This window comes from Mirounga angustirostris, unplaced genomic scaffold (assembly GCF_029215605.1).
Source record: "Mirounga angustirostris isolate CCGP_5_RB_7025 unplaced genomic scaffold, mMirAng1.0.hap1 SCAF_8, whole genome shotgun sequence".
Taxonomy (NCBI): Eukaryota; Metazoa; Chordata; class Mammalia; order Carnivora; family Phocidae; genus Mirounga; species Mirounga angustirostris.
In genome coordinates, this window is record NW_026991716.1 from 30383156 (window position 1) to 30405699 (window position 22544).

Sequence of the window (22544 nt, forward strand, 5' to 3'; positions counted from 1 at the left end):
GGTTGGGTTTTTTAAAAGTTCCCCAGTCATTTTACCTGGGGTGGTGATCCCTGATCGAAGGGTCCTGCTTGGCTGCCAAGCTATGAGGAGGCCTACCTGTTGGATCCACCTGCCCCTTGGTCCAGAGAGCCCATCTCTTTGCCCTCAACAAACATTAATTGAGCACCTACTTAGTGCCAGGCACTGTTCTAGTCACTGGGGAATCCATGGTAACCAAGATAGAATTCCAGCCCACCCTAGTCTATACACAGGGGAGCTGGGTGAGGTGGTCTGTAAGGGCCCTTGGAGCCTAAAGTTTCTTAAGACACATGTAATTCCAGGGGGGAGGGCACTGTCCCTCCCATGCAGACTGCTATTCCTGGGGCAGATTTCAGACCTGCCCTTGGCTTTCATTTAATTGTTCCCTGGGAGATGCTAGAACTCCCCCTGTCCTGTGCCCCAAGGCAGGGTCTTGGCCTCACCTAGGCCAATTCATGCAACTCACTTTTTAAAAATACATATTTTTGGGGGCGTCTGACTCTTCATCTCAGCTCAGGTCTTGATCTCAGGGTTGTGAGTTCAAGCCCCGTGTTGGGCTCCATGCTGGGTGTGGAGCCTACTTAAAACACAAAAACAAAAACACACACTTAAAAAAAGTATATATATCTTTTGGGGCACCTGGGTGGCTCAGTCGTTAAGCGTCTGCCTTTGGCTCGGGTCATAATCCCAGGGTCTTGGGATTGAGCCCCGCATCAGGCTCCCCGCTCTGCGGGAAGCCTGCTTCTCCCTCTCCCGCTCCCCCTGCTTGTGTTCCCTCTCTCGCTGTCTCTCTCTCTGTCAAAAAATAAATAAAATCTTAAAAAAAAAAGTATATATATATATTTGTTCAAAAATAATGTATGTCCCACAGAGAAAACTGGAAAAACTCAAACTCAAATAAAAAATTATGTGTGATACTGTTGTGACTTATATGAACATTCTGTATGTGGATCTTCTAGCCTTTTATCTACACAAAGAAACATTTACAAAACGATGTCAAACTGCACATATGGCTTTGTATCCTGTTATTTTGGGGGGACACCTTGGGCTGTATTTTCCTGTGCCGACACACCATTGTTATGGCTGCATGGCATCCCATGGTATGACGTATCCTCATTTATTCAACCAACTCTAGTATTGGGCGTCAGGTTGTTTCTAAATTTTTGCATTATAAACAATCTGCACAGAGCATCCTAGTCCATACACGCCCGAACGCTTGTCCAGTTACCCTCTCAGGCTAAATTCCCAGAAGTGGAATCCTGTTTCCCTCACAGGCTCTAACTCTGCTGGTTTCTGTGGTGGTAGAGGTGCTGCCAAGGTGACCCTGCATCCCAGGGGGCCTGACCCTGTTTCACATCCTAAATTTGAGAGTGTTGTACTAGGGGGTGTGGGGAGAAAGACCAGCCTCCGCCATCGAAGCTGGGTGTGGTGGCTGTGATGGAGGGGGGGTAACTTGGGGAGAAGAGCTGGGTGGGGGTTGCCTGAGGACACAATCAGCCCCAGGCTTCCACCATGGGACCCAGGAGCCCAGGCTGCATCCAGCTCCCTGGCCCCAAAGAATCTTGCTGTAAGCCACTTGCTCACATTCTGCCCTGCCCTACATTCCTGACCCCACGTCCCCTCCCTGACTTGGCCCAGTGGGTCTGTGGGGTGGGTGGGGCAGTGGCTTGTGTTGGGGGTGGGGTGTTGTGCTGGATTTTCGGGTGGGGCCACACCAACCTTCTGCTCTCAGCTTAGGGGGAGGTGTCTGGGTTTCGATTGCCCTATAGTCTACCCCAGACCTGTGGTCCTTGTTTCCCCCCATGTGGAGCTGGGGGGCTCCTCCCTGGAAGTGGGGGCTGTGAGAGAGGAGGAGGTCTGGGAGGGGGGAGGAGGGCAGAGCCCAGATCTCCAGTAAGTTCATCACAGGCCTCCGAGTGTGAGCCCTGAGCCGCCCTGAGTGTGTCACGTTGGTTGTGCTGACCATGGCACCCAGCATTTGCACCCGCAGTCACAGTTCCCTGCAGTGGAGACCGCTGGTGTAGCGAGACTAAAGGACTTGCCCAGGGTCACATAGCAGGGGCCCCCGGAGAGGAGGCTGCAGGGCCTTTCACACCAGGGATGGTGGGCACAGAGAAGAGTCTAGGCCTTGACAACACAGCGAGCCCAGGGTATGGGTGGGGACACTGGGGAGACAGGCAGGAGGGACTCTGCAGGGGAGTAAAATGATCTCAGTGGTGGTGTGTAAATGTAGGTATTTTGGGGCTGACAGGTGGGCAGAGACAGAAGAGGCAGTGAACCTAAATCTCCGCCCCTGGGGGGGGAGGGGCAGGGGCAGCTGCAGGTGCTGGGGCAGACGCCTGTGTGTATTTGGTTCACAAATGCCTCCCTTCCTTCAGCCAGTCAGCCAGCACCCCCTTCCGTCCGGTCCAGGCTCTGAGCTTAGAAATGGGTGACGGGGGTGATCTAGGTCAGGGAAGGCAGATGGCAACGGGTAGACTTCACTGAGCTTTTATGGTCGGTGGCTCTGGCCTTTACCTGTCACTTTGGCCCCTCACCACTGGCCTGAGGCATACATATAACCCAAGGAAAGTAGAAAGAACCGTTTAGAACACCCATATGCCCACTACTTAGATTTAATAACTGCCCCCATTTTGCCATATATGATGCATCTATATTTTTGCTGAAGTATTTTATGGTAAATTACATAATTGCATGTTTTCCCCTCTAAATACTTCATTACCCAGCTGTAAGGAATAAGGATATGTTCCTGTGTAACCACAGTCTCACCATCACACCCTTTAGTAACTTCCTAGTGGCATCTGATGCCCTGTCCTCACTCAGATGTGCCTCATTGTCCTCAGTCTTTTTTTTTTTTTTAACTTTTTGTTTGTTTTTAAGATTTTTTATTTATTTGACAGAGAGAAAGCAAGAGAGGGAACACAAGCAGGGGGAGCGGGAGAGGGAGAAGCAGGCTTCCCGCCGAGCAGGGAGCCTAATGCGGGGCTCGATCTCAGGACCCTGGGATCATGACCTGAGCTGAAGGCAGACGCTTAACGACTGAGCCACCCAGGCGCCCCTCCCTGTCCCTCTTCTTAGCCTAACAGGTGCATCCTCCCATGTACCCGGCAGCACTGTTGAGACCCCAGCACTTGCCAGAGCCCACCGATCCCGAGAACCAAAATCCCAGGCCTGTGGGCAGAGGCAGCGCCCTGAAGCCTTGCCAATTAGCCAGGGATCCTTATTTCTATTGGGCCAAAAATTCATTTTTGCCACCTCCGTGCCTCACAGGAGAGATTCTTGGGGTTCTCTGAGTGTGTGGCTTACTGTCCTTTTTAGGCATAAGCTCTCTGAAGAGGAAGCCTACCTGCCTGCCCCTTGATCCAGAGAGTCTATCTCTTAGCCTTCATCAGACTTCATGAAGTCATTCAACAAACATTTATTGATCCATGCTCATTTAAGTTCCATATACTGGTCCCTCTGGTGGCAAATGGTGGATCTTTGGTACAGAAAGATATGTAGAGGTTAAGTAAATGGATGTTTCTGCAGGGATGCAGAAATGAGTTTCTTTTCTCTGATGAGCCAGGGATCCCAGCCAGTGAACCAGGGTTCCTGTCCCAACATCCCTCCCCACCCCCATCCAATGGGTGTGACTTTGGGTATTTGGAGAAAGGGACTCCAAGGCCCGCATCCACCACCAGCCAATCCCAGTATTCTAACAGTGCCCACATTGGGAGTGGCCGTCCTTGGGTCTGGCCTAGATTTATGGGGTGGTAGCCAGTGTTCTGGGCTGGGAGTCAGAGGTCTGGGGTCTGGAACTGGCTGTTCCTTTAACTTGTTGTGTGACCTGAGCTGGTCAGTTTCCCCTCCATGCCGCAGTTTCCAAGCTAGACTGGGGAGGGGCTGTCTAGAGTCCCTCAGGCATTTCCCAGTTTATGGTTCCCTGTCCTGTGGCTGCTCTGGTGGTGGATGCAGGCTTTGATTCAGGCTCTTCTGAGAGTCACTTGCCCCACTTCTAGCTCCCTTCTTCCTCTTCCTTATCTAATCTTTCCAGACAGCATTGACCCGCCCCACTGCCTTTTCTGTCATTCCCACCTGGATCTCAAAGTCCAGCCAGGGCAGAATGGGGCCATGCAGGTTCCGTGGATGCATCTGCCTTCCTCTTTTCCCTCAGATCAAGGTCTTGGGATGCAGACCCCGTGAGCATTTCAGGGACAGCACCCTCCTCCTCAACTTTGTTAGAGCTGAGTTGTCAACCATCGCCTCTTCAAGGGTCCAGGGCAGCCCTGCCCACAGGCCTCCTGCTAGACCCCTTCCCACTTATCCTCATCCCACTGCCCACTTTGCTGATTCCCTCTTGGGCCCTGCATAGTCCAGGCTCAAACTGGCTTTGTGCCTCCCAGCAGATGGATGGCTCCTAGCAGGGAGTGTCCTCTGGGCTGGCCCTGGGGTGGTGAGATGCAGGGGTCTAGGACATGGCTCCTGTCCTCAGGGCGCTCAGCATGGTGGGTGTGAGCTTCCTGATCCCACCCAGCACATAATGGCTTCGCTGTAAGGTTTTGCTGAATGGATGGAGACCTAGCTTGTACATGTGCCATCAACTGACCAGCTCTGTGGGCTGAGGTGGGGGGCGGCGTTTAATTTTACTCAGTGAACCTCACGCTGAACTGTATTAAGAATAGAATTAGGTATTGGATGTAAAAACAGCTTATAAATTAAAACATGTTCAGCACTTTGGAAAGTTGGTTTTTCTACTGTGGTCGTGGCTGGGGTGCTACCTGCTTTCAGATGAGGGGGGGATGTCCGTGGTGGGACCAGGCAGGGAACTCTGCAGAAGCCTAAGCACGGCCTTGAAGATGGCAGGACTTGGCAGGACTCAGACAGGGCTTCTGGTGTGCAAACGCCTGGAGGTGGAACGATGAGATCAGCGGGCTGGCGGAGGGTGGGAGTCGGCCCTTCCCGGGACCTTGGGAGGAGACAGGCGCCCAGGAGGGGTCCGGGTGGCTTGGCTCTGGTTACACCGCCAGGTGCGCAGCCGAAGCCAGGCACCTGTGACCCGTGTCCGGCTAGCTTAATAAACACAGATGCCCCCCCGTGAGGGAGAGTGGGGGGGTACGGCCCAGGACGTGGGTGCCACGGGGCGCGGGGAGAGGTCGAGCGGCGGAGGGGAGGAAAGCACGGACGCGGCGCACGTCACCCTCCCGCCCCCGCGCGCGCCTGCAGTCGAGACTGGCCGGGGCGAGGCGGCGGGGCGGCTGCACGTGGGGCGGCGAGTTTCGCTGGGCGGAGGGGTAGGGGCGGGGCCTGGCGGCGGGGGCGGGGCGGGGCGGGGCGGGGCCGGGCGGCTGAGAGCGCACTGCGGACCAGGAGTCCGCCGGCTCCAGGGGCCTTGCGCTCGGCCGCCGCCCCGACCGGGGCTGCCCCCTGAGGCGCGCCCTCCATCAGAACTTAACCTGTCGTGGGTCCCGGCCCTTGGGCCTCCTTCTGGCCTCAGGCCTGCAGGCCATCTGATAAGAGCCTCCCTGCTTATCTATTCATGGTTTCTCGCGGCACCCCTCCCGGCCCTCCTGTCGGATAGCACCTTCATGGGTTGCCTCAGTCCTAATGAGTACACACGGAGGAATGGAGGGAGGCTTTCGCGGGGGCGCGTGGGGACAGTTGGGACTCTAAACATCCGGCCGATGGCTTCTTTGCTTACAGGCTAGGTGGGGAGCTGCCCTAAGCACCAGATGGGAAGTAAAACGATGAGTAGGGCAAGGTGCCACCCCTCAGACGTTCCTAGGAGGGTGTATGGAATGTAGCCCAGCGTTCCCAGGCGATGTTGATTCTGCTAGTCGGGGACCCACACTTGGAGGACGGAGGGTGTGAAATGTTAGAGCCAGGAGGAACCTCTGAAAGGCCCGTCTCCAGACCTTGTTCCCCTGATACCTTCGGGGAACACCCCTGCCTCTTTTCTCCTCCCACCTGGCTTGCTTCTTTGCTCTGGTCCCTCCTACAGACCGACCGTTCCTGCCCCTCTCAGCTGCAGGTCGAGGATGTTTTCCTTCCCAACCTTGTTTGCAGTTCTCCTGGAGGCCATGCTCCCCTCCTGATCAATCCCTCCCTTTCCCTATGTGGTTTCAGCTCGCACTCCCAAAATATGCCCTGCTTGTACACCACGGGGCACTGGGGAGGGGCTGAGTTGGAGACATCAGGGCTTCAGAAGCTGTGCCAGAGTGGGAGGGTACAGATGGACATCCGCATAATGACCAGGCAGATTTGTGCCAGGGGGGTTAGGAAAAGCACACCAGGCATCCAAATTTGCGTGTGTTTTTCCTGCACGTGCAGCCCAGACAAGGAGTTCCCAGGGGAGCTTGGTGAGGTCAGGGTGAGGATGGGTTCTTCCTCAGAGAGTCTCTGAGGAGGTGGCCTCCCCAAGGCCTTGAGCGCTGGACAAGATAGAGGCTGTTGGGGGCTACCCCAGCCTGTCCTGAACCACACTGACTTCCATGATGCCCTATGGCTGTCCAGCATCCCAGGCAGTGCGGGGTCCCAGGCCCTGGCCGGTGCTTCCTCCCCTTCCCCATCAAAACACATCCATCCAGTGTCCCCTCCCTTCAGGGCTTTGCTAAGAGACAAGCAGCTAATCTGATTCACTAATGTCTTACAGGAAATTCTATGAATTATTCAAGGCTCTGTACGGCCTCTGGCTCTTCTTACACACCTTCTCTGATTGGCCAGGCTCTGACCTGTTCCTTCCCTGAACTTGGACAAAATCCACAGCTGGTACCACCATTTGGCACTAATACGTATTCTTTATATCATTAACTCTTCTGAATGTGTGACTTGTCTTCCCAATGAGATTCGGAACTCCCTGAGGCAGGGACCTTACCTTTTGCTTCTCATATACTTTCCCTAGAAGCTAGTAAAATGAATTAATCCACTCACTGTGTATTCCGTGTGTGTGTGCTCTGTGCCAGCCAGTGGTCTAGATGCTGGGGATACAGCAGGAAGCAAAACAGACGCATCCCTGTCCTCATGGCTCTTCCATCCCAAGTGGGGGGGTTGTAACAAAAATAAATAAGCAAAATATACAGCAGGCCAGGTGGTGAGAAGTACTATGGGAACAGTGAGGCAGGGAGGACGATAAGGAGTGTGAGAAGGAGCAGTTCCAAGTTTTAAAAAGGATAGGGAGGGAGAGTGTTCAGGGGAATGGGCCATTTGAGCGGGGATCTGAAGGAGGTGAGGGAGGGAGCTAGGAGGGTGTCTGGGGGCAGACGAAAGAACCGGCACCAAGTCTCCTGGAAGGTTTGAGGAGCCTGGAGGGGGGCTGTGGGCTGGAACAGAGTGGGCAAGGGGCAGGGGGAGGAGATGAGGTCAGAGAGGTGAGGGCTGGATCGTGTGGGTTCAGGCCATTGTGAATTCTTGGCTTTTACATGGAGATGGGTAATTCTGGAGGGTTCTGAGCAGGGGACTGCCCTGATTTGACTCACCTTTTAAAGTAAAGGTGTGTGTGCTGTGTGGGGAACAGGTCTCAGGGAGATGAGGGGGGACATCAGGAGATTGATGAGGAGGCGGTTACCCACATCCAGGTGACAGCTGGTGGGGGCTTGGGCCAGGGGGTGGTGGCAAAGATGAGAAGTGGTTGGACTCCACACATATCGTGAAGCTAGAGCCCACAGGGTTTCCTCACAGATGGGGTGTGAGAGGTGGGTGGAAGAGGAGCCAAAGATTGGCCCGAGGTTTTCAGCCCAAGCAATGAGAAGGATGGAGTTGCCATCAACTGAGATGGGGAGGACTTTAAGAGGAGCACATTTAGGTGCAGACCAGGAGCTCAGTTTTGAACTGCTGAGTCTGAGATGCCTATGGACATCCAAGTGGAGGTATTTAGAGCTACGATCTGGAATTTGCAGGGGAGGTGGATATGGGAGTCATTGGTGAGCATCGAAGTGGTCCTTTGAACCCATGAGTGTGGCTGAGGTGCCCAAGGGAGCACCAGCAGATGGAAGAGGGAAGAGGGCCAAGTGCTGAGCCAGTGCTGGGGGCCAGGGAAAGAGAAGGAGGCCAAGGGGGGGCGGTCCTCGGAGAGCAAACTGCCTCTCCCCTCCCCATCACTGAGAGGTCCTGCACAGCATCTGCTGTGACGCTGCTCAGCCTGGCTTCAAAACCCAGCCCTTCTGCTTGCTGGCTGTGTGTCCCTGGCTAGGTGGTTTACCTCTCTGTACTCTGGCTTCTCTGCCCGCCAAATGGAAATAATAACAAAACAGATTTAGAAAATTAAATAACAATATATGAAAACATTAGACGCAAAATCCTGCTGGCTTTTCTTCTTCTTACGGATCACATTGAGCAAAGCGCTGGTGATGCCAAAGGGAAAAACAGCGGCCTGTCCTCAAGGAACCCATAGTGTAGACATAGCAGCTAGTGGCAGTAGGAAGAGACATGGCAGCAGGAGAGGCCAGGACCAGGTGCTGCGGGAACACGGGGGCCAGAGGCCCAGTGGGAGGGAGGGCACTGGCCAAGGAAGTTCCACAGAGTAGAGAGAGGGGCTGAGGGCTGAAGAATCAATGAGGTCTGCTAGCTTGGGTCTTGGTGGGGAGCCAGGGTGGGCTGGGCATGAAGGGCATTGCAGACTACTGCTGCAGAGGTGGTCAGCTCTGTAGAGATGAGAGCTCCAGGGACCTTGGGATCAACTGGGGACTTATCACGGTTGGAGCAGGAAGCTGTGAGGCTAGCTGGGGGGTGGTTAGAGGTCAGACCACAAAAGACCTTGTTAGCCAACCCAAGGAGGAGAGGTGGAGGTTTTGGAATCAGCTCTGTGACTTCAGGCAAATTATCTCACCTTCAAACTCAGCTTCCTCCTCTGTAAAATGGTGTTAATGACTAGCCCCTGTGGGGAAGTTGGTGAGAATTCAGAGGGAACAGCTGTGAAGTGCTGAGATAGACTTGGCCTCTGAAATGGTGGATCATCATCATCACTGTATCCTGGAGGCTGGGATGGCATTGAAGACTTAAATGCAGGAATGGATGGATGGATGGATTGGTGGGTGGATGGATGGTGGGTAGATGGATGAATGGATGGATGGGTAGATGGATGGGTAGATGGATAGATGAGTGGGTGGGTGGATGGATGGATGGGTAGGTGGCTGGGTGGGTGGATGGATGGATGGATGGGTGGGTGGGTGGGTGGATGTCCTCCAGAGATTCAGGATTAATTGCAGTTGGGGCTTAAGAGGGGGGATTTTGGGCCCTAGGGTAAGCCAAAAAGGAGGGTATAGAATGGGGCCTAGCTGAGGTTGAGAAGGTGCAAGGTTCATTGTCCTGGCTTTGAGACCAAAGGATGGTCCCTCTAGTTTGGTGTTTCATAAGCTTCTCCCATCTGTCCATCTGTCTCTAGTCTCTCTGTGCCTCTGTTTGTATCCTACTTATTTTTCTATGTATCTTTTATATTCTGCTCTCTCTGTTTCTCCCTTCTACCCTGAGTCTCTCTGACTTTCTCTGTCTCTTTCAGTACTCTTCCCTTTCCTTCCTCCATTGCCCACTGCCCTTTCAGGTCTGGGCAACAGGGTCTCAGGGCTTTCCTGAGAGTTATATCTGCAGCGTGTGGCAGCCCAGACTGGAGGCAGACCCCCTCATAAGACAGCTCTAGCTCCATCCGGCAGTGGGCAGTGGTTGGGGGTGGGCTGGGTGTATCTCTGTGCTCCCCCATCCCTTTAACAGTGGTGCCAGGAAAGGGAAAGACTTGATGGGTTGGGGGGAGCTTGACAGCAATGGAGAGGGGTTTTTTTGGAGGCCTCCCTGGTGCCCCAAATCCCTTGCCCCAAGGGAGGGATGCCTGGGGAGATGGTCTCTTCTCTTGCACTGACTGGGCTGCCTTGTCCCTCAGGTTGGTGGATGACCGCTGTGTGGTGGAGCCCGCGGCGGGGGACCTGGACAACCCGCCTAAGAAGTTCCGAGGTAAGACCTCCATCCCCACACCAGCCTTCCTCCCAGGCTGCTGAGTCCTGGGCCTGGGACAGAACTCATTCAACCCCGTCCAGCGCCCACGGGCCGGGTTAGACGAGGCGCTGCCCTGCAGCCCTCGCACTGTTCTCTGTGGAAGCCCCCATCAGCTCGCACTGCCATCTTGGCACAGATGGCCTCTGCGTTCATTTTCTGGGGGACCGCACCCCATTTCTCAGGGGCGCACCCACTTCTGGCTGGGAGCCGTTCTCCCCCCACCTCCCCACCAGCCACAAGGCCGCCTTTGTCCGCATGACAGAGCATTTTCTGAGGGAGCAGGGGAGGGAAGGAGAATTTCCTCAGGCTTTCAGAGGCCCGGGGTGAGGGCTCTTCCTCGTGCTTCCGTCTCTTCATATGCGTGGTGAGGGGATTGGAACCCATGATCTCCGGGTCCCTTCTCCTGACCCCCACTGCGTTCCCAGCCCCGGACCGGGCTGTGTGGATGACTTCGGCCCTAGGGGAGTTTGTGGAGCCCCAACCTGAGTGACCTTGGGCAAGGGCCTTGGCTCGTGGGGCCTCCGTGTCCTCTGTGGTCAGTGGGCTCCTCAGCCCCATCCCACAAGCCCAGGGGCGCTGAGGGAATTAAATGCTGTCCTGCTGTCACCGTGCCCAGCCGGGGTAAGGTGTTACTGTTGTGATGACCTGGAGGCTGAGGCAGACAATCAGACAGATCCTGGGTGCGGTGGGCAGGGTGGGAGCAGGCAGGAACACGCCGGGCTGCTTCCACCTTGTCTGCCCATGTGGCTGCTCGTCTGCGGAGAGATTAGCTGGGATTGTCCTCGAGGGGGATGCTGGGAGGGAAGTGGGGTTTAAGATAATCCTGTGGCATCCCTGGCCGTCTGTCTGCCGGGGCCTTGCCCGTCCATGGGAGGGTGGAGGAGATGGGGGTGGGGGGGGCCTCCCAGCCCGCAGAGGGGCCCCACGCCGGCTGTTCTGCTTCTGTCACGGGCCTCTGTGTGGGGCTTTGTGTGGGGGTCTTAGGTCAGGCCGTGCCTGGATCTGTGGGAACAGCCTCTGGCACTGGACTTCCCTCACCTCCGTAGACCCCTCGGCCCTGTACCGTCGGGCCTCGCTGCCTCTCGCACCTCATCCCCTAGCCCCTGCCTCCACCGGGGCAGGGATTCTGGTTGCTTTGTTCACTGTTTTATTTGTGCTGTCTGCCACGTAGTGGGGGCCTGGTACACGTCTGAGGAATAAACGCAGGCGTCAGCCCCTCCTCGGGCTTCCTCCCGCCCCTGCCTCCCGTCGCAGGCCTGGCTGCTCTAGTTCCCATCGATGTGACCCATCCAGAGTGCCTCAGTTGAATCCAGCCTCCAAGGCATTGGGCCCGGGCTTTAGGGGTTTCAGGGTGCTCGTGCGGGCCTCCTGCTTGGAGGCCCAGCTCTGACCAGGCCTGCCGCCGGGTGCTGAAGGCAGAGACCAGGCCCGGGCCTCTCTCGAAGTAGGGGAGCTTTGAAGCCGCTGCTGGAGGGGCAGATTTCCACTCTAGCTGGGGGATTTCGGTACCTTCTTGGGAAGAGGTCAGTAAGGGTGAGGGTCCCCAGGGTGGGCTGAGCCAGGGCAGAGAGCGGACTGGGGCTGAAAAGGGAAGGGGTGTGCAGTCAGCTTTGTGGTGTGGCAGGTGGTGACAGGGAGGTGGGTGTGGCAGAGGAAGATTTGCCCTCGAGTCCCAGTGGACAGAGTTTGGGGCCAATTTTTGACAACAGAAAAGCCACTTAGTAGAACAAATGCTCCTTTGACTTCTCATCCTCCTCTCCCGTTGCTCCTTCCCACTCTCTTCTTTCTCTTCCTCTCCATTTTTCCAAAGCCTGTGAGTGGGGCCCTCCCCAAGATCGGGGGGTTGACCCGTGGTCCCTCTCGGAGAGCTCTCAGCCAGCTCAGAGATGTGGAAGAGGGGACTCAGCCTCCAGCCTCCTCCCTGCCCTCTCTGCCCCAGATCCGGACCTGTGGTGTCTTGATGAGGCAGGCAGAGGCCCCTCTGAACTCCCTGGGGCCCTATTTGGACCTGAGAAGAGCTGACCTTCTGGGACAGGACCAGGTCTCTGTGCCGCCCAGCGGCTGGTGGGTACAGTTGGAGTGTTAGAACTTGGGACAAGAGACATGGCCTCCAAATTCTTCATTTTGAGACAAGAGAAAAGAAAAGCGGAGCTTGGCCTCCCACCTGGGAGTCCTGGTTCTCTCCTGTAAACACCCTGGCACCGGAAGGAGGGCCCAGCAAGGGCGTGGGGGCTATGGCAGCATGTTAGAAGTGGGCTAGATGTTGTCAGAGATGGCCGTGTCCTGAGGCCCCCCGAGTGCTGTCCTGCCATCCTGGGATGGGCCCAGCCATTGCTGGGAACTCTGGCTTCTCCCTCTCTCCCACTATAGTTGGGTGTCCTCACATGCTGACCTTCGAGGCCCCCAGGCTGAGCTGGCAAAACCCAGGGAAGATCCCAGCCTGCCTATCAGCCCTGATTGGGTACTCGTTTGTGATTTCAGCTCTAGCCATCTTCTGAGGCCATTCCAAGCCCTGATACGTTCTGGGAATTCTTTCCTGAGTCTGCAGGGCCTGGGGAGGCCCAGGCTACTGGGCCCCCAATGTGTGGGGCACCCCATTCCAGCCCACCATCTCTGACCTCTGCTTCAGCGTAGGAATCTTGGGGTTATGTGCTGCTGACCAGGCCCCGGGGTCTGGGCATGTTCCCTCCCATGAGCCCTTTCTCTATCTCTTCTTCCATGCGGGGCATGGGGAGACCCAGTGAAGGGCTTAGACAGCTCTCACCTCCCATTCTACCTTAGGGAAGCTCAGAGCCCATACCCCCAGCTATAGTGACCCCAGGAATGTACGTAGGGGCCACTTACCCACCCAGACTGGTGGCGGGGGGCGGTGCCAGGGTAGGAGGCCGATCAAGTGGCCTCCCTCTGTTTATATGGCTGGGTGCCCCCCAACTCCCCCAAGCCTATGCTTCTGCTCTACCTGTCCCACCTTCCAAGCCCAGTTTATTGGTTTTTTGTTGTTGTTGTTATTATTAAGACATATTTCAACTCTACACAGAAGAGAGCTCTGTCAAATCCTTTTTGCCGTGTTCATTTCAGAACTTGTCATTTTTTTAAAAAGATTTTATTCTTTTTAAAAGAATTTTAAAAGATTTACCTTAATAAGAGAGAGAGAGAGAGCTTGTGTGCAGGCAGGGGGAGGAGCAGAGGGGGAGGGAGAGGGAGACAATCTCTAGCCGACTCTGCCCTGAGCACAGAGCCTGATGCGGGGCTCAGTCCCACATCCCACCACCCTGAGATCATGACCTGAGCCAAAACCAAGAGGTGGATGATCAACCGACCGAGTCACCCAGGCACCCCCAGACCTTGTCATTTTTAAAGCCTCTTATGCCTGTAGCTGAAGCCCTCTGGGTCTTCTCCCTGATCCCTTTCCTCTCCCTCCCTCTTCAGAGGCAAATGCTCATCAGAAATTGGTATGTATTTCAGGAGCCTGTTTTTATACTTTTCCTATTAATCCATAGGGCCATAGTCACGAATGATACAGGGTATTACTCCCGTTTTTATAACCCCATATATTAAAATCTTTCTGCACAGTTTTCGTTCTGCACCATTTTTGAGATTTCCCCAATTGACACATGTGACTCTAGTTCATCTGGTTAATTGCTATGTAATATTCCATTGGGTGAATAAACTGCAAGCCATTTATTGGTTCTCCTGTTGATGGACAGTTAGCTCTTCTCCAGCTTCTGGCAGTTGCCGGCCATGCTGGGGTGAGCGTTCCCATCCACGTCTCCTTGGGCTCCCGGGCAAGAGTTTCCTGGGTGTGTTCCGAGGGAGGGGGAGTCCTGGTGCAAGTAAGCTCTTCTGAGCCTTCCTCCAGGGCTGTGCAAGCTCAACCCCCACAGACTGTGGGTGCGTCCCCCCTGCCTCCACATTCTTGCCACACTTGGGTCTGTCCCACTTAAATTTCTTCCAGCCTGTTGGGTGTGAAATGGCATCTCACTGTGGTTTTTTTTTTTAAAGATTTTATTTATTTATTTGAGAGAGAGAGAATGAGAGACAGAAAGCATGAGAGGGAGGAGGGTCAGAGGGAGAAGCAGACTCCCTGCCGAGCAGGGAGCCCGATGCGGGACTCGATCCCGGGACTCCAGGATCATGACCTGAGCCGAAGGCAGTCGCTTAACCAACTGAGCCACCCAGGCGCCCCCTCACTGTGGTTTTAATTTGCATTCCTCTGATGACTAGTGAGATGGAGCATCTTTTCGTATGTTTACTGGCCCCTTAAAATTTTGATCTCATTCCCCCCACCCCCCCACCCCCCCCCACCCCGTTTTATAAAAGTATTGCAAATACAGACTCCAGGTTCAAGGTGAAAACCGTGGTGGCCCACCTCACCCTCTGGCACCTTCTCTCCCCCCTTTCCAGGGGCAACCATATAGAAAAACAGACTAGGTAATTTATTCATATGATTAAAACATCAAAACATTGTACAAATAGGTGGAGAGGGTCTGCTCCCACCTGCCTGGTGCCCCCCACTCCCCTGCTCTATGATCATCCCTTCAGGTGACCACTTTCCTGAGTTCCTTATGCATCCCCCAGGGTTTGCAAATACGAACATATATTCAGGGCATCCTCCCCCCGCTTTTCTTACACAAAGGTAGCATTCTATATACGCTCTTCTGGTTTTTGTTGTTTTTACTTTATAAATTTTACTAAGGATCCTACTGGAGACCTTTTCATATTAGCATATAGAGATCTTGAGCTCTCTCTGTTTTTTCTTTCATTTAGATACCCATTTTTTGTTCCGTATCCTGGACAACTGTGTGAAAATAGTGTTTCTACAACTTAGCGCGTTTGAAACATTTAGAAAGTATTTATTTATTTTAAACTGTGGTAAAGATCTCTAACAGAAAGTTTCCCATCTATTCCCAACTATTTTTAGGTGTACAGTTCAGTGGCATTAAGCAACTTGTCACCCATAGACAGTCTAAATGTTGAAAATGATGGGGCGCCAGGGTGGCTCAGTCGTTACGCGTCTGCCTTCGACTCAGGTCCCTGGGATGGAGCCCCGCATCGGGCTCCCTGCTCAGCGGGAAGCCTGCTTCTCCCTCTCCCACTCCCTCTGCTTGTGTTCCCTCTCCCGCTGTGTCTCTCTCTCTCTGTCAAATAAATAAATAAAAAATCTTAAAAAAAAAATAAATGTTGAAAATTATTAGAAGCAAATGTTTACACGATTTACACAGAGCTTGGACCTTACCATGACTGTAGAACTTTATTCCCTGGGCTCTGTTCTCACCTCCAGTCTTCAGCACTGGTGCTTTTCAATCTTGTTGGAGCGGCAGAACTATTTGGGGTTTGGGGTGCCTTTATAGATGCATATCCCCGCCCCCCACCTCCCCCACCCCCACCCCCACCCTCGCTCCAGCCTGCTGAATAGATGCGGGACCTGGGAGTTTTGGGTTTTTTTTTAAGATTTAATTAATTTATTTATTTTAAAGAGAAAGAGCATCAGCGGGGGAGGGGCAGAGGGAGAGGGAGAGAGAATCTCAAGCAGACTCCCTGCTGAGCGCGGAGCCAGACATGGAGCTCGATCTCACGACGCTGAGATCATGACCTGAGCGGAAACCAACAGCTGGACGCTCAACCAACTGAGTCACCCAGGAGCCCTAGGAGTTTGTGTTTTTTAAAGCTCCCCCAGTGGCAGTGGCTTTTGAAGTGTTAGGGAACTGTAGTTTCAGGGAAGGTCGCTGGACTTTGTTTACTATGTGAATATCTTCTTGTCTGCAGCCCTACAAGCCTTGTGCCCCGTCAGCAATGAGTGCATGTCCTCCAACACACACAGTCCTGACTGTTGGAAACCTCCCTGGGCCCGGTCTCCTGGCCACCCTCCCATCCTTCTTCCTCTCTGCCCTCCTGCCCTGGGGTTTGGTGAGAAGAAAGGTTCCAGCCCCTTCTGGGGTTCTGACAGGGCTGCCTTTGGGCCAAAAACACCATAGAAGCATGGAGGTGTGCCACAAACATTGTAGAGGACTCAAGTCATTTATTCATTCAACAAACATTTCCTAACATGTACTATGGGCCAGGCTGTAAGGGAGGATCTGTGTGAGAGAGAAAAAGACAAATTCGACAAGTCCTAGGGAGTCGGTTTCCAAGACAGAGATAGAAGATTTGGGAGCTGGGAGGGGTCACGTCTGGTTTCCTTCCCAGTCCTGGGATGCTCCAGAGCAGTGTGTTTCATTCAAACACAGTCTCTGACCCATTAGTGGCTGTGGGAAATCCCTTTAGTGGGGCTCCACCATCCTTTAAAGACCAGAATAGAATTTGAATGCATCACCATAGTAAGGGTCGTTCCTATTTCATTCATTCTTCCTTCAACTCCTTCCTTCCTGTTAAATGAGTTCAGTGAGTTTTAAATGTGGTTATTGAAGCTTTCTTATTTCCAGAGATTCTATTTCGTTCTTTTTCAGTCTGTGATATTACTCTTTATAGTTTCCTCTTCTCTGCAGGGATCCTCAAGCTTTCATGGATTTAAGCAGGGTAGGCATACTGTTCTACAGACGTTGTCTGTGCCTGGAGTCTCTTCATGTCTGTTTCTACTGTCTGTTTGGTGGGTTGGTTCTCTCCCATGACAGCTAGTTCCCAAGACTTCCTGGCTAGCTTTGACTGTACGCTTGCCATTGCATTTGAAAAATTTGGTATGAGTGGTTGTGGACCAGAGGAAGGTACCTTCCTCCAGAGAGGGTGTGCATATCCTGTTACCAGACCCCTGGGGCTCCACCTGTCCAAGACTGCCTGAAGCCAGACTCGGATTCAGGGTTTCCTGCACCATCCAGGGGATTCCAACAGGGCTCTAGTTTCTGGAAGGGGCTGTTCTGCCTTGGGTTCAGCCTTCACTTGGGGGTGTAGTCCTTTGGGGTCCCAGCTTACTGAACGGAGGGTCTCCTGATAGACTCCTACCTTCCATGGGCCTGGCCTTGGATTTCTGCCTCCTGTCACCTGATGAAGCCGTCCACATAAAAAGTCAGTTTTCTGGGGCGCCTGGGTGGCTCAGTCATTAAGCGTCTGCCTTCGGCTCAGGTCATGATTCCAGGGTCCTGGGATTGAGCCCCGCATTGGGCTCCTTGCTCAGCGGGAAGCCTGCTTCTCCCTCTCCCACTCCCCCTGCTTGTGTTCCCTCTCTTGCTGTGTCTCTCTCTTTCGAATAAATAAATAAAATCTTAAAAAAAAAAAAAAAGCCTGTTTTCTGGAATCAGTGAATATCCTCAGGGTGAAAGTAGCTTGGGTGTTTCTATATCTTTCTAACTTCCCTTTGATCCTCGGCTCGGGCCCAGGAATTCACTATTTTGTCAGTTCTTTCAGAAGTCTTAGAATAATATCCATTTGAAAAATCCGGTTGTGTGAGTTGTTTTCTGGTTGGGTTGGTCAAAAGATATTATAACCATGGTTCTCAGCCCCGTCAGAGCCTGCCCTGCTTACCAGGGACAGAAGCAAGCCCCCATGTTGTTTCATGAAATGGTGATCCAGAAATGTCTTTCGGTGAGTCAGTTCAGAAAAGCTTGAGAATTTCTGCTCTAGGGCGACCTGGGGCAGCATCTCTCTTTCCTTCTGTTCTCCTTTCTGGATTGGGAGTGGTGGGGTGGGGGTGCAGGGAGATCAGGGAGCTCACGATCCCCCAGGCCTGTGGGCTCCAGGCTCACTCAGACCCAGGGTCCTGGCCCGCCCCCTCCCTTCCCAGCTTGCCAGACCCACAGTGTGACTTGCTGCTCTCACTTCACTGTCCCCTCCACGTGGCGCCCTCTTGCCCTTCCCTCCACCTGCAGTGCCTCATCCCTCTCCTCCCTCCTTGGCTATAAATTCAGGCCCCATCTCATCCACACGGGAGAGGCGTTTCTAGATTCATGCGTTCATCCAGCAGGAATTCACTGAGCCCCGGGCTAGGCGCTGGGGACACGGTGATGAGCCCCACGTGGCCCTGACCACCTGCAGATGAGCCTGTCAGAACCAGAGCGTGCTTTAATATTAATAAGTGGAATTCAAAAATAATACAACCGATGCATATCTATATTTATGTCAAATAAAATGGGGGGTAAGAGCCAGGGTCTGAGGGAGCCTGGAGCTGGGGGGGGAGGGAGCAAGGCCAATATAATGTCCTAGGGGTGAGAAAAAAGAGACATAAAAGGAAAGCAATTTCTAATGAAGTAATACGCGTCTCAGAAGTGGATGTTGGGCACAACTAGAAGGCCCAAGGACGCAGTCGGAGCTTGCCTGGGCATCATGACTAGGGCGACCACAAACACAAGCATCTGGCACAGCCGCCAGTGATGCGTTCTCCGAAACAGGAAAAAAAAAGAAAAAGAAAAAAACAACTCCTGGTAAAGTTTGAACAACACAAAGGACAACACAGAGTCCCTCAGCTTATATCTGAGTTGCATTCCTGAAAAATTCCCTGTTTGCTAAAACCAGGCAAAAAACCCTTTGTGTTTCTGTGTGTCGCTCTGGGCCCAGAGCACTGCCCGCAGCAGTCCACCCGTGAGTGTGTGGCAGGATGTTCCCGCGGGAGTCTTGCTGGACGGTCTTTATGGTGCCGGTGTCCAGCATCCCTGTCCTGCCCACTAAATGCCGGCTGTTACCTCTCTCGGGACCACCCCCCTCCCCCGCTTGGCCAAACAATCTCTGGCGTGGGTCACTGCTCTGACCGGCTGGGAACCCGTGGCCTCGAGGTGGTAAGCGGGGGGCCTGGGGAGCCCTGGGAGCGCCAGCCCAGCCTAACGAAGCAGGAGGACTTCTTGGAGAGGGTGACACCTGAGCTTCTTCTTGAGGGCTAAGCAGATCCTTGTGAAGACCTACTCTGTCCAACGAAATGAGTGCTTGTTTCCAGAAGCGATGCCCGCTCCTGCTGGTGGTGTCAAGGTGGGCCAGGCAGGGCAGGCCTTGGGGACCCTGTCCGCTTATGGAATTGCTATTTCCCCCATTCTCTTCAAGGAGTTCTGTCTTCTCTGAACTTTGACTCACTCAGTCTCTCTTCCGGATGGCACTAGGGGGCTGCGTGCTCATGGGCTGGATAGAAAATCCAGTTTTGCCTTTGTTTTTGTTTTTTTTTTTTAAGATTTTATTAATTTATTTGAGACAGAGAGAAAGAGAGAGGGAACAAGTGGGGAGGAGGGTCAGAGGGAGAGGGAGAAGGAGAAGCAGACTCCCTGCTGAGCGGGGAGCCCGATGTGGGGCTCGATCCTAGGACCCTGGGATCATGAGCTGAGCTGAGGGCAGACGCTTAACCGACGGAGCCACTCAGGAGCCCCCAGCTTTGCTTCTAGTTCCTGGTGGCTGGATGACCAGCTTTGACCAGAGCGGGCACCTAGCCTTCCTTTGGAGGACAGACGGAAAGGGCCAGAAGGAAGGGCGCCTCAGCATAGCCATCCGCCCTCCTGGGCGGCATGTGGCTGGAACCTGCGCAGGCATGGAGGCCCAGCCCTGCAGCACAAGGGGAGTCTTGGAGGCCACGAGCCTGACCCCTTGTCCAGGCTGTGATTCCCTCCTGCGACGGGGAACTCATTGCCTCGCAGTGTAGCCCATGCCATTGGCAACCCGGCCCAGCCACTTGAACCAGCCCTTCACCGTGACCCAGAATCCTCCATCCCCTCCTGCCACACTTCAGAATAGGATTTTCCAACTCATGCTTCCTTCGGATAAGTAGAAACATCGGCACCCTCTCTGGAGTTTGGGCTTACGAAAATCACAGGTGTTTTGTCTGCTTTCCAAAATAAAAATCGGAATAGTGAATCTGTTTGTGGAATTTTGAGGGGCCCAGTCTTAGGTCAAGTTCCCTGGAAGCAGAGCCTACGGAGGAGGGGTCTCCGGAGCACAGAGTGAGGGAGGCTTGCTCATTTAGGGCAGAGGAAGAGCCAAGCAAGGATGTGGTTTCGGGGCGATGCTGCCGGCAGGTGGGGAGTGACCAGCACCTCACAGAGGTCACCTCTAGAGGCCAGATAATTCTGAGCTGCTTCTGGGGGGCCGGGGGGGGATGTAACTTCCCAGGCATCTGTGGGCGAGATGGCGGTGGGTCAGAGAAGGATGCAGGTATTAGCTTTCAGCCACCAATGTCCACAAAAGTGGGCACAGACGGGGCATGGGTGGGGGTCCAAAGGCCTCTGGTAAATCTCTCATGGGGAAGAGGGCACGTGTCTGCCTCCCAGGTGAGATCCTGCCGTCACGCCTTCTCCCAAGTTCTTCGGGGTTCTTCCAACCACTACCTCTCCACCCAAGTGGGGCAGGAGGGTGGGGAGGGATGGAGAGAGCGGAGGTGGGATTTGGGGGCCGGGTGGCAGGCCGAGCGCCACACGAACTGATCGCCCCTCCTTTACCTGCCCTCCCACAGACTGCCTCTTCAAGGTGTGTCCCATGAACCGCTACTCGGCCCAGAAGCAGTACTGGAAGGCCAAACAGACCAAGCAGGACAAGGAGAAGATCGCCGACGTGGTGCTGCTCCAGAAGTTGCAGGTGGGTATGTGTGTCAGGGATCCGGGTGCACGCAGGGGGTTGCTGCTTTTCAGAGCCAAAGGGGCCCTGTGGCTGAGTCCAAATCAGTGTGTGTGGGTGTGAATGAGGTGAGAGAGGGGAAGTAGAGTGCCTTCCCAGTGATCCACTCGTCTATATGACCCTTTGTGCCAGTTAGAAGGAGGTGCTCCTTCCTCCAGGCTGGTGTAGCCCTCTGCCCAGGGCACATGGCTCAGTGAGTGAAACGTGGACTAGATTTCAGCTCCCACCCAGCCCTTCAGCTGGACACCATTGTGCAGTGAACAACCTGTACAGCTGCCCATGGAGTTACCAGTAGTTCCTGGTGACAGTGGTTCCAGGGAACCTAACTTGAGAACCAGTCTTAACCTCCCCCCTCATTTTATAGAGTTGGACCCTGGGGCCCTTAGAGGGGGCTGGGCTGTCCATGCTTATCCAGTGAGTTTGTGGTAGGGCCTGAATGGCCCCCGGTCTCTGATCCACCTTGGGCTCCTTGGACACCTGGACAGTGCACAATGTAAAGGCCTGGGTGGTTGCTTGTGGGCCTCTTGGGGGCAGTGGCTCAGTTGACATCCTAGGTAATCCTCCCTGGACAGACCTCAGGGCCTCAAGCCCAGTCCCCATGGAGAAGAAAGTAGGAGCTCTGGCTGTGCTCAGCAGCTTTGCAGCCTGTTTCTGAGGCCCTCCCTCAGGCCTGGTGCGCCTCTCCCTGTTGTGTAGACCTTGCTTCCTCATGTTCCCTTCCCTGAGGAGGTGGGTGTGAAATGGGGGAAGGGCGGGCCTCACCCCAGAGCTGTGAACTGGGCTGGAAAGAGAGGGTTGGAGGGTGGACTGCCTGAGCTCTGTTATAAGTACCCCATCTTTTTTCCTGGGCTGGGGGCTGTCACAGGCGTCCTTCCTGCTGCTGACGCAGGCCAAGGCTGAACTGGGGATCTGGCCTGGCTGTAGGGTGTTTCCGTGTGCGCAGACACACACACATGTGGTCATATCGTCACACACTGTAGGTTTGTGGGAACGGGGTGAGTTTCCCTAACAGCCACCCCCGCCCCAGCCTCAGTCATGAGACCTGGGTAATGGGGCAGAGGGGCCAATACTTTCAGGGAGTGCCAGTCTGATGGAGGAAACAGAGCCCTGTTTCCAGGAACCCCCAATCTGATGGAGGAGATAGTCTGTCCTTAGGCAGCTTCCAGGCTAATGTGACAGAAGTGCCTGAAAAGGGTCCGTAATGGGAAGCCAACCGAACCCTGAGGGCCACTCGGGTAGGATCTGTCAGAGCTGGATGTGACCCGCCAGTGAGGGCTCCCTGAAGGCAGTGGCTAGGAGCCCATACAGTTTTGGGAGGAGCGGGGGGGGAGGAAGAGAAGGAGCACCAGGCACATCTGGGTTTGGGTTGGGGCAGGGTTTGGGTTGGGGCAGGGGTCCTGTGTTGGGGGCATCAGGACTCTGCTATGATTGGGGTAGTGAGGCACAGCTTAGGTTGTCTGCTGGCGGGGTCAAAGGGCATGGGGAGCTCAAGGGCCTGCTGGCATGTCCCCTCCCGAGGAGGTGGGCGGGGAGGGGCAGGGGATCGGGGTTCCCCTGGGCTGCGTACTCCACACTCTGAGTATCAGTCCCTCATCAACAGAGGGGGAGGGGATAGGCCACATGGCCTCTGGGGGGGGGTCACCCTGGGTACAGTGCCAGGAGCTGTGTGTGTGTGTGTGTATGCGCACGCACGTGTGGGGTAGGGGACGTGGCCCTGCAGGACTGCTCCTTCCGAGCCTGCCTTCCACCTGTCTGCGTGCGTCTGCACAGCATGCAGCCCAGATGGAGCAGAAGCAGAACGACACAGAGAACAAGAAGGTGCACGGGGACGTGGTGAAGTACGGCAGTGTGATCCAGGTGAGACCCACTGGCATCACCCCCCGGAGACGCTGGGCTGGTGTGGGGGCGGGCAGCAGTTGCCATGCCCTCTGGGGCTTGTGTCCCCAGCGGGTCGCCCGGGGACTGTCTCCATGACTGCATATCTGCTTCTGTGTGTGCCTCCTGCTGGGTGGCCCGAGTAGCTGTGCCCATGGGCAGGTTCTCGGCACCCTGGT

General features: G+C 54.5%; 1 protein-coding gene across 1 annotated transcript in view; it reads left to right on the forward strand.

Annotated features, from left to right (window-relative positions):
* ITPR3 (inositol 1,4,5-trisphosphate receptor type 3) overlaps nucleotides 1-22544 on the forward strand; it is a 67008-nt gene that overhangs the window by 4933 nt on the left and 39531 nt on the right. The window contains exons 3-5 of the mRNA XM_064597472.1: nucleotides 9863-9933; nucleotides 20330-20451; nucleotides 22261-22347. Of these exons, the coding sequence (XP_064453542.1) occupies nucleotides 9863-9933; nucleotides 20330-20451; nucleotides 22261-22347 (280 nt within the window). The remainder of the gene's footprint in view (nucleotides 1-9862; nucleotides 9934-20329; nucleotides 20452-22260; nucleotides 22348-22544) is intronic.